The sequence below is a fragment of the Coregonus lavaretus genome, assembly GCF_964263955.1.
Source record: "Coregonus lavaretus genome assembly, chromosome: 20".
Lineage (NCBI taxonomy): Eukaryota > Metazoa > Chordata > Actinopteri > Salmoniformes > Salmonidae > Coregonus > Coregonus lavaretus.
The window spans coordinates 20,134,431-20,145,366 of record NC_140007.1 but is presented as its reverse complement, the minus strand read 5'-3'; the positions used below and the strand labels follow the sequence as shown (position 1 = coordinate 20,145,366).

General features: G+C 47.4%; 1 protein-coding gene across 1 annotated transcript; it reads left to right on the top strand.

The window, feature by feature from the left end:
• The first annotated feature begins 240 nt into the window (after nt 1-240).
• On the top strand, nt 241-10,702 carry LOC311147701 (protein FAM110A-like). Its single transcript, XM_084184455.1, has 3 exons — nt 241-408; nt 6,979-7,330; nt 7,502-10,702. Exon 3 carries the CDS (start codon nt 7,510-7,512, stop codon nt 8,914-8,916), a length of 1,407 nt encoding a protein of 468 aa, XP_084040581.1. The 5' UTR covers nt 241-408; nt 6,979-7,330; nt 7,502-7,509; the 3' UTR covers nt 8,917-10,702.
• Nucleotides 10,703-10,936: the final 234 nt, after the last annotated feature.

Below are 10,936 nucleotides of genomic sequence, written 5' to 3'. Positions count from 1 at the left end.
CAGGAATCCTTCACTGGCACCATTCCCTTGCTCATCTGTCACAGGTAAAGGAAATGTGTCTAGGCTAACCCTTAAAGGGGAGGAAAGTGTAAGGGATCTCATGTGACTGAGGAAGAGGCCCTGCTTGGCTGCTTCCTGCCTCCAGAGTGGCTCTTCCTGATTCAAGGCAAAGGGTGGAGTGAGAGCAGGAGGAGGAGTATTTCAGTGAGGAAGTGAACCAGCCTCTACAGGTTTGTGTTCAGTCAGAACTCCGCACACACACACACTCACTCTCAGGACTCAGATGCATGCTCTACATTCTCATAGTTAGCTTTCACTCTAGAGGGCTAGATTCTCCAGTGTTCCAGACAGTGTTCTCGTCCAGATCTTTGAGACTTAGCTGAGGATTCCACTAGTGAACACACACAAGTAAGTACACTAGGACTATCTGGACGAGCTGACCAAACAGCCGGAGTGTTTAGAAGTGGTTTGTGTTCATTTGCTTTTACCCGAGGAGGCTTACGTGTTCTGTTAGTTTAACTTTTCTTCTCCAGAATGTAAATTACATTCATATTAACCCGAAGCACATTCCATTTGTAACTAGATGCATGTCATTGTATGTTTGCAGTATATATGTAGTAAAGAAAACAAAGCTTATGGAGACTTCTATCCATCAAGACACAGCAGCCATTAGTCTTCTCTGGCTCCTGTCGTCTCATGGTTGCTGTACTTTTCCTAACCTAAAAATACTGGCCTTGATTATAACAATTGGCAGCTCTGCTTCAAGACAATCATCTCTTGCCCTATTGGGTGAAAGTATGTATGGCAGTAAAAGTGGAAGAATTTAAGTGTAAACACATTCTTACCAACAATGCATTTGAGAATGAGCATAATGATGTAGGGCAGTTGCAATGCAGAGTTGGGATAATGTAGCTTTAAGTCAGATTGACACGTTGGCTGGTGAATGTTTTGTCTCTGCTGTCAGCCTGTGTGTATAGGCTAGTATATTGAGGCCATGTCTTCTCAGGCCTTCAGCTAAAATAAACAGAAAATCCCTACTCTCTCAGGGGCACTCTGGGCTTTCTGCCTGCATATGGCAAAACAACCGGGGATTCCAGGGGTTAATCATTGGATGATGACTGCGAATCGTGTGTGTTTTGTGTGTATCCAATGAGTATCTGTGGGAAAGTGGGGTTCTCTGGCAAACCCAACACTGAGGCACTGCCGACTACTCAGCCTGGCCACTCTCTTCCCCAGCATCACGTCTCTGTGATTACTGTCTGGCTGGCTGGCTGGCTAGGGACAGGTCTATGTGATTGCACCCGCGCCTGCATTTTGGAATGCATTCATTGCTGAGGGGGGATTTTTTGTGTGTGCTCCCTTTCTCTCTCCCCTTAGGTTGAGCTACCACAGTAAAGGGCTGTATAATTGTATTGTCTATACTGTGTTACCTAACATTAAGATTAGTGATGTTGAGGAGGGATGCAGGGTCATAAGGCAATTGAGATTGAGTTGGAGCACTTTGATTTGTTAGGGTAATTTAGGGCTATATGGAACACTGTCTAATCCTGTGTCAACATGATTGATGTTGAGTGTTTTCCTGTTAGACCTACATTCTTTTGGTTTTGTTTCAGAATTGTAATTTAATCACTTTCTCTTTTTTCCTAGTGGGCTAATGTGGACAAATTACAGATGTCAGTGTCCGTATGTTTGCGCTACAGAGTTTAGCTCCCCCAGGGAGAGCTGTACTCCCTGCTGTCATTTCATTACCACCTCATTTAGCCTGGGCCACACACACACACACACACAGTTATACACAGCACACTGTGCTCAGTTTAGCGAGAGATAGGTCAGTGTGTCTGTGTATTTATGTGTAAAAGTGTGAAGGATGTATTTTGTGTGTGTGCATGTTTGCGTGCGACGTCTGTCTGTGTGAGGGGAGGCAGTAGAGTAGACGGTCCGATGGGATTGTATGTAAATGGGATTGGGATTTTATATCCTGAGGCCATAGAGCCAGACAGTGATGGGTTAGAGGTGGAGGGGAGAGGGGGAGTTGTCTTTGTACTGCTGGGAGTGTGATTGTTAGGGTGGGGGTGTTGGCAGGCACGGAGAACATCTGTACTTGTACCCTAACTGACACTCTGTGGTTCTCCCCATCCATTCACCATCCATCTCTCAACCCAATCTGCATTAGCCTAACATGAATGCAGTTCAGCATGTGTGTGGAGGATATAGGCATTGACCCTATGCCATAAGGTTACAGGTTTAAATCCCGTGAGATTTGCTGATACTGTGGAGTTGCAGCAGCAGTCCTCTCCTGGGAAAACGCATCTTCTTTACTCCAGTAAAACCTCTTAAATCACCCCCTGGAGACAGTGGTTGATAACCTCTGAACTGTTGTGTGACCATAAATCTGGAGCACAGTTGGTGGTGGGGTTAGTGGGGACAAGCAGTCTCTGTGCTATCCATTGGGTTGCCAATGGTTGTTTTTAGTAGAGCTATCCTGGTTTTGGTCTTTTTCCAGGTTTTATTGTTTGCTATTCGGGAGGTTATCAAGTCTCTGATTTTTTTTCTTCTCCAATTTCCTTGCTCTGTAGTCGGCCTGTTAGAGTGGAGGAAAATGCCCATACATAGCTCCACAGAGTGAGGTGAGTTCACAGCTCTGCAGGGTCCTCTAGCCTCTCAGTCCAGCAGAACAGACACAGTCAGTCAGTCACACCATCTCACTGTTTGTTTGTATTTCCATCTCGGTCACGTTTCCTGTTGTGAAATGCGTCACTGCTTCCTTCTATATGTGTGATGTAGCCTACCTGAGAAGCTACCCCCTCTTTCTGTGTTGACTCTTCTGTAGAAAGTGGCACCCCTGTTGTTAGGCTACTGGGGGAAACCAACTGACTCCTGATTGGCCAGCTGGCTTGGCTCCTGACTTGAAACCGCTTTTTAAGACCACTGTCCGCCACTTGAACCTTTTGAACCCTTTTCGATAGCACCACAGCCTGACGGAAGCCCTTTTAACCTGAAGCATATAATTTTTCTTCAGGTATTCCTCTGTAAACACTTATAACTCTGTTCAGTCCTGCCCTCTTCCTCACTGTCTCTTAAACCCCCTGCTCGCTCTCTCTCTCTCGCTGTCTGTCTCTCTTGCTCTCTCTGTTGCTCTCGCTGTCTCTCTCTCTGTCGCTCTCTCCCTCTCTCTCTCGGTCTGTCTCTCTCTCTCTTTATCTCACGTGTCGCTGGCTGTTGTATATGGCATCCAGTCAGCAAACCGATAGATATTATGGGAGAAGCAAATTGCTTCCAGTCACAGAATTCCCCTGTAATTACCCCTCATGGCTCTCTTACCATGTACTCTGTGGGCTTCTTTTTCCTTTCAGCCGGAGGCCACTGGGTTGGAGCTGACCACAGATAGATGGAGCACCTGTGGCATCATACCCCCCATGTGCTTTTCTCATAAGGCATATCATTCTCCACTAATCATCAGCTGGATGAAAAACTGTACACTCAACGAAACAAAGAGGTAGAATATCACTGTTAGCTGTGCTCTCTCTAACCAGGCTATTTCCAGTCCAACCAAAGGTCCAACCACAGTGAGTGATGTAGCTGAATGTTCAGCCAGGCAGGCAGCATGTCCAAGGGCTGTCTCAGCCAGCATGCCATGCCATTGGAGGTGTTTTCTGTTTCTGACAAGAGGTATTCCTGGCCCTTTCCTTCCCCCTGTACAGTTGCCAGGTCGTTGAGGGCCTCTTGTTGTTAGATCAGTTCACACCTCAGCCTGGGGCAGGAACTAGTTTAAGTTTAGTTTAAGTTTAATTTATTTGCACCAAAGAAAACAAGTGATAAACAACAATACAGATAAAAACAAATACATTAAAAAAACGGTGTGACACTGACGTTTACACACCCATTATAGTTCCCTAGGAAATACATTCATGTTAGGCTATGGATCTGCACTGTGTTGGTGCTTTTCTAGGCGAACCAAACGAGTGTGCTCGCATACTCCCTTAAAAGAGCTTAGTTTGAAAAATGAGAAAAAAGCAGCAATAGTACTTTGTACATTTTGAGTCACTGTAGCCAGTACACTTCCTCAAAATAGTCACAATTGATCTAAGATAACTCAAGAAATCTGTCATTAATTTTGACGTTTTTGCCGAGGAGATCTTAGTCGCACAGTTTTACATCTAACTAAGGTGTTTGGTGCAGTATTTCTCAATGAAAAAATGTGCATGAAAACGAGTCGTCTCTCGTTGAACGACAACAAAGACTTTATTGAAGAATGGCCGTAGACTTTTGTGTGCCCGAACAGCCGACAAAACCCTTACCGAAGCCCAAAACTAATAAAAACATCACAAAATGTTGTCATAATATATTCACAAACTCTTCCGAACTGTTTCGGCTGGGATGCATGAGGAACGCCTTTACCCCCACACCAGGGTGTTGCCAGTACATCATGTTAATGTTAGCTCTAGTGTTATTGTTTCCATCAGGAGTGTGACACTAAAGACTTGTAGTGAGCAGATTCAACAACCTCTGTATCATTCAAGACTGTTGCTTTGTGAGGTGTTAAAGTTTATTTAGCCATATTGTTATGTAAATGCAAGCAAAGTAGTACCCAGGGCCTTGCCTGGGCTCCAAGTTAGAGCAGGTCCGCTGGAGCCATGGCCCAGTGAGACACGGTGCCAGCCTGCGTTGATGGAAACAGAAAAGTCTGAGTCTTTTGGGTAAAACAATGGGATAAATCCTCATTGGAAATGCGGCAACAACAGTGTATATACCTATGAATGACAATGGCTGGTGCTTCAGGAGGAGATGGATAGGGCAGGTTGTGTTTAGACACCTTCCTTGATAATGCACAGAATTTGGGATTCATGGCCGTATCGCTGGCTGGGGGCACAGATAACAAAGCGAGGGGATGGAGAGTGGATTTTAGGATTATGCCATCAGTTAGGATGGGTTTATATGGGCGGTAGGCAGTGGCACCGTCCAGGAAGAAAAGGATTACCCTCACCAGGAACAGGAGAGGTTTATCATAATTACCAGAACATCAACATTTTGTTTTGTTGATTACAACCAGTATGTGTAACCATACAATAATGGTAACCAGACAATAGCAGGAGTGTGGTAGTTAATTGGGCAGTTGATTTAGATCAGGTGTGTGTGTGTGTGTGTGGGGGGGGGGGGGGGGGGGGGGGTAGGGTGTTACGGTGTTACTGAGTCTCTAGTCTGAATCAAAATGTGGGTTGCGTTGGTTCTGGAAAGGGCACTGTCTGTCTGTGTGTGAGATTTGTCTGGCCTTTGACCAGCAGCTGCTGTGTTGGAGTGTTTGACAGTGTCCATGGCCCTGTAGGGCTGCAGTCTCGCCTGCATGTTTTGAAGAGTTGTACAGTAACTGTGGATGTGAATGATGACTGGGTCGGGCCGAGCACAGACACCAGAGAGCCTGCCAGCCAGCTAGCCACCTCACCCACTCACCCCTCTGCCTGAGCAACTGTGCCAGCTATTAAAAGACCTGCCTCTTCGAGACAGCTGTATGTGTGTGTACGTGTGTGTGTGTGAGAGGAGAGATTGAACTGCACAAGACAATGCGACCTTGTTTTATGTGCCACTGTCATGATTACAGTCATGTCCTTCCTGTGTGTCGACTGGCATCTACATTTCAACATAACTTATCCTCTTTTGTCATCTCCATGCTCTCTACAGCTCACCTGTTATACTGACCCTTTGCTGAGTCTTTGCATACAGTACTGTACACTAACCATTCAACTCCTATATTTATATCTATCTATTCCCCTGAGTTTTGGTAGCTGACTGGTAAACTCAGGGTCATACTATATTTTACATGATTAGTTTAAAAAAGGATATGGCGTAGCGAAGGCATTTCCTACTAGTATTCTATGGTCTGTTTCAGTGGAGAGTTTGGTTTGTCACCTGCAGAGGATGAAAGGAGCAGTGTGCGTTGCGTTACGGTAGTACGTGCTGCTTTCTCTCTGCTGCTGCTGCTGGAGAGGGGGGGACATGGGCTCTGGGAGACAGCAAGGCTATTAAAAGATTAATTAAAAATGTGCAGAGGAATATGATTATGATGATGATGATGATGATGATGAGGGGAAAGAGATGAGCCCAGCCAGCAGTAACGCTCAGTGTGATGTAATCTGGGGCTTTGATGGTGTAACTGTAAAATAAATCTGAATTGCTTTTCAATTCCTCTGAAACTGGGGATCAAGAAAGGAGGAGAAATAATTGGTGGATGAGAGCAGCTGTGATCGGCTGTGAGGATAGACGCGGGAACAGCAAGGGAGCAATTCCCTTCTTTCTCCACATGTATTAAGGTTACTTAAAATTATAATCTTTACCAGGAAGAGGTGATGCTCCTGAGATTCAGAGGCTCAGGTTTGGTGTTGGAGCGGATATAAAACATGATCATCTGATGTCTTTACAGTTCTGCGCTGCTTGTATTTCTTCACAAATACTTTCTCTCACTGTCTATAGTGTTGAACAAAGAGCAGAGCAAGTGGAGCAGCTGAGGATGTTGAAATGTTTTGATAAGACCCTGTTGTGTTTGTTGCAACTCGATGTAAAATATTGCAGCTTTTTTACCCCTCTCTCTCCCCCGTTCTCTCGCTCTCTCTTTTTTTCTTCTCCCTTTCAAATATTTTAATTTGAATTAAAATTCAGTTTGTGTTTTGTTGTCAGTGGGGGAGGGGTGCAATTGGTCAGAATCCTTTGACTAAAGCCAATAGCAGCGTAGCTCCCAACCTCCACCCCTCCCCCCTGCCCTGCTGAGATTCCCAGTCTGGCCTGTGATTGGCTGCAGTGGGACCCAGCAGCCGGAGGCTGTGAGTGTGTTTAGGGGAGGAGTCAGATGGCGTATTAAAGCCGGCCGGTCTGCTGTCCTTTGCTTAACAGTGCTCCTGTGTGCGTTTGTTAATGTGGAGCAGTAACGTTACAGTGTGGTTCTTCTGTTAGTCTGACACCGTGTTCCTTTCTCTCTTTCCTCTCCAGAAGCCCTGCTGGAGCTTCACTCCAGGAACCCTGGGAATCTGTGGAGCTGCCAGTTGATCTGCTGCTTTTCCGGGACAGACAGACGGATCAGGAGATTGAGTTGCTCTGACAGTCTGTGGCTGTGTGCTCTAGTTACCAACCAGCGGCCGCTAGGCTAGGCTAACCCCAGGATCTGCCCCCGTTGGGTCACTGAGCCGGACTGATGTGGAATGTGACCCATGGTGACCCTGTCCCACAATTAGCCTTTCAGTGAGGAGGACTGGGAAGAGGACAGATAATAGACCAGAGGGACGACGTAAAGAAAGGAAGAAGAAAAGGAGAAGTAAGAGCAGCAGCAGTAGCAGATCAACTGGTAAGAAAGTTAAAGGGGCCTTGGGTGGGAGGGAGAAGAGGAGGGGGAATGAAAGGGGCAATACAAAATACCTATTTTCTCTGGCTTAGGACATTTGTGAGCACGAAAAGGATGTTGACTATTACCCTCAGTCTCACACTCTTTTCTTTTCCCTCTGCTCCTCTTTCACAGACCCCAGAATGCCTGTAGAGACCCTCCGGCCCTCGGACGGGCGCCTGGCGGGGGTCCCCTTCACCTCGGCCATGCCTTTCCGCATCCTCAACAAGGGACCTGACTACTTCCGGCGGCCCGCAGAGCCTGGAGCCCGTAAGCTGAGTGCGGTGGAGCGCCTGGAGGCGGACAAGGCCAAGTATGTGAAGAGCCAGCAGGTGGTGCTCACCAGGCAGGAGCCTGTCAAACCACCCATCATCCGCAAGCCTCTGCTGTCCACGGGCATGATGCTGCAGTCTCGGATCAACGCCCCCCCAGCCCGCAAGTTCCCGCGGCGGCCGGCCGACTCAGAGAACGGAGGAGGGACAGGAGGGGTAGGGTGGCGGAGGGGACCCCCTCTTAACCTGGATATCCTCAATAACCTCATCAACAACGTGTGTGATGGACCCCTGCATTTCTCCCCATCTCCTGTCCCCTCCTCGCCCTCCGCCTCCTCTCCTTCATCTGGGGGGAACAGCATCGGGAATGGACTCTCAGCTGACCAGGAGAGGAGCAATCGAGTCCTGAACAACCTTAAACATGTTAATAACTGCAACACCTCCTCCTCTTCCTCCTCTTCCACCGCCTCTCCCTTTAACAACAACAGCCAGGCCTCCCCTGCCGAGCCCAGCCGCCGGCCGCCTCCTGTCCCAGCACGGGGCATCAGGATGGGGGTGCCAGTGCCATACAGCACTCCAAACTCAGTGACAGTGCGCAGGGTGGATGTTAGGCCCCAGGCTGAGGTGAGGAAGCCCCAGAGGACCCAGCTCCAGCCTCAGATCAAGCCCAGACAGACTGCCCAGCCCCAGGTGGCCCAGCCCCAGGCCCCACCACCACCACCTTCTCCACAGCAGCCCCAGACCCAACCTCTGCCCCTCACCCCCACGCAGGCTCTCCCCTCTCCCCCACCCTACCTGCCTCCAAGCCCCATGGTGTTCCGGGCCGGCATAATGCCCCCAGCCTCTCCTGCTTTCACCCGCCTGTCCTCAGTCAGCTCCAGGGGGTCTCGTCCTGGCTCGGCCCGTAAACACCCCTCCCTACACCGCTCCAAGTCTGACCTGAGCGACCGGTACTCACGAGCCACAGCCGATCTGGAGCGCTTCTTCAACTACTGTGGGCTGCACCCAGAAGAGGTAGAGGGCATGGGGGGCGTGGAGCGCTTCGCCAGGGCCAGCTCAGACATTGTGTCTGTGTCCAAGCTGCGCAGTGTCAGCACCCCCAGCTCTGAGTGTGAGCGGGCACGGGAACAGGGGGAGGACGAAGACGAGGAGGGTCCTGCCCAACCCGGGGAGCGTGTCCCCTACGGAATCTCAGTCATCGAGAGGAACGCTCGCGTCATCAAGTGGCTGTACGGGATCCGCCAGGCTCGGGACTCCAACGCTGTGTCCAATGTTTAGAGGAAAGAGACAGGAGGGGGAGGCTCTGGAATGATACCCAGACCTGCCCCACGTTGTGTTTTTTATTTATTGATAAATCCCACAGACCATTGAGGGGTCTTTGGTATATATATTTTTTATTTTTGTTTCAAGGAGGACATTGTTATAATGTATTCTGTTGCCTTACGTCATGTTTAAGGATAATTATTTTTGAAGCATCAAACTTTGAAACTTGGAGAGCACTCTGGAGTACATTAATTCGTCTGGGCTGCAGGTCAGGACTGCTTCCCTAGAAGAGAAGAAGGACAAGCAATCACACTTCTCAAACGAACATCGAAAGCAATAATGGCAGTGATAGAAATGACTGAATGCTGAGGATGATGATGATGATGATGTTGATGGCAGTAGACCAGTGATGCTGTGGTCCCTGCTGTCTGTTTGTCTGTCACACAGGTACTAAGGAGGCTGTGTATAGGGTCCCAGAGCCCTGCTTTGTCTGCACAGGGGTTGGAGCTAGACAGACTCTAAGGACGCAAGAATAGGCTCTGGATGTTTCACACATTCAGATGTGTGTGTGTGTGTGTGTGAGTGAGTGAAGACCAACCACATTGATACTGTGAAACATGAAAGCTTCCACAAAATACGTTTTTTTTCTTCTTCTAACCTCATTAATACCGTTGATATTGCTTTCAAGCATGCAAGTGAAAGTCAATATATGTGTGGTCATCTCAACAAAGCACAATCACCTGTACTCACAAATACACACTGAAAACACAGACGTGTTCAGGTCAGTGATGGAGTAACATCTGTAGCTGTGTACTGCATTGTCGTCTTCTGTATTGCAATTGAACATTGTCTCTAACTAAGCATAGGGCTTCATTGGCGCAGTTAGTTTTTCTGTTTATTCAGTGAAGAAGTTGTATGTCTGGGCACGGATGAGAAAGAGTGCCCAGACATACAAGTGGTGTGGTAAATGGATGTTTGAGGTAAGTGTAGGGTGGATGAGTAGGGGTGCTGTCTGGGGTTGGAGGTGAGGAAAGACAGACACTGCTCAATGGAAGAGGGATCAGGATGGTTGGAGTAGGAAGGAGTGAGACAGAGTGAATTCTCTGAAAGTAAACAGAAGGTGACTTAGAAGGTTCTGTGTGTCCTCGACAGCCTGCGGAAAAGATGGACCAGTATTTCTTTTAAAAATGCAATTTGAAGTTGTTATAAAACTTTTGTAATTGTAATATTCAACAACCGGTGCATAGCATTCAAGCATTATACAAAAGTTCAATCTGATTGTATCTATGTGAACATGCACATACACACAGACAAACACACACATTATATGCACACAAGATCCAGGCACCAGCCACCCACAGAACAATAGTGTGAATGTTGTGTGTAACTGAATTCTGAAGTACGTGTAATGATAATATGCACTCTGCAGGGTTGGAATCAATGCCATTTAAATTCCAGTAAATTCAGAAAGTACACCAAATTCCAATTCCACATTTTCTTCAATGAAAATTCCTGCATAGACTGGAATTTAAATGGAATTGACCCCAACCCTGGCACTCTGCTCTGTGTAAAGGGAAAGGATGGGAGACTGTTTATTTATGTGACTTTCTGTTCCTCTCAGAGGAGATGGATGGAGGGCTCAGCGGTGAGACCTCGCATGGGTCTAGGACTGCGCTCCACGATCTGTTGTAATGATGTGCTATTGAGTTCAGCACTGTCTGGCTGCCCAAAGAAGAGTCAAGCTACAACTTGCAACATGGTGTGTTTCTTAACATGTCAATAAATAATAAAGTTTTTGGGGAAAAGTATTTCTCGTCAGTGATATTATGCTTTCAATGCCTACCAAACTCTTCAATCGTGTAGAGTTTGTCATTGAGTTGAATGTCTTAATAAGATAATTGTGACGGCGTATGGACTCTGTTTTTAGAGGCTACAGGGCAGCTTTGCCAAGTTCTGAGATTTTCAATGTGATGCGGGTCCAGAGGAACACCCGCAGCTGTTTCTAAATCTCCTTTTTGCATGAATTATTGACACA

Excerpts from the sequence above, each read along its gene's own strand:
- LOC311147701 (XM_084184455.1), top strand. The coding sequence starts at position 7,510 with ATGCCTGTAGAGACCCTCCGGCCCTCGGACGGGCGCCTGGCGGGGGTC.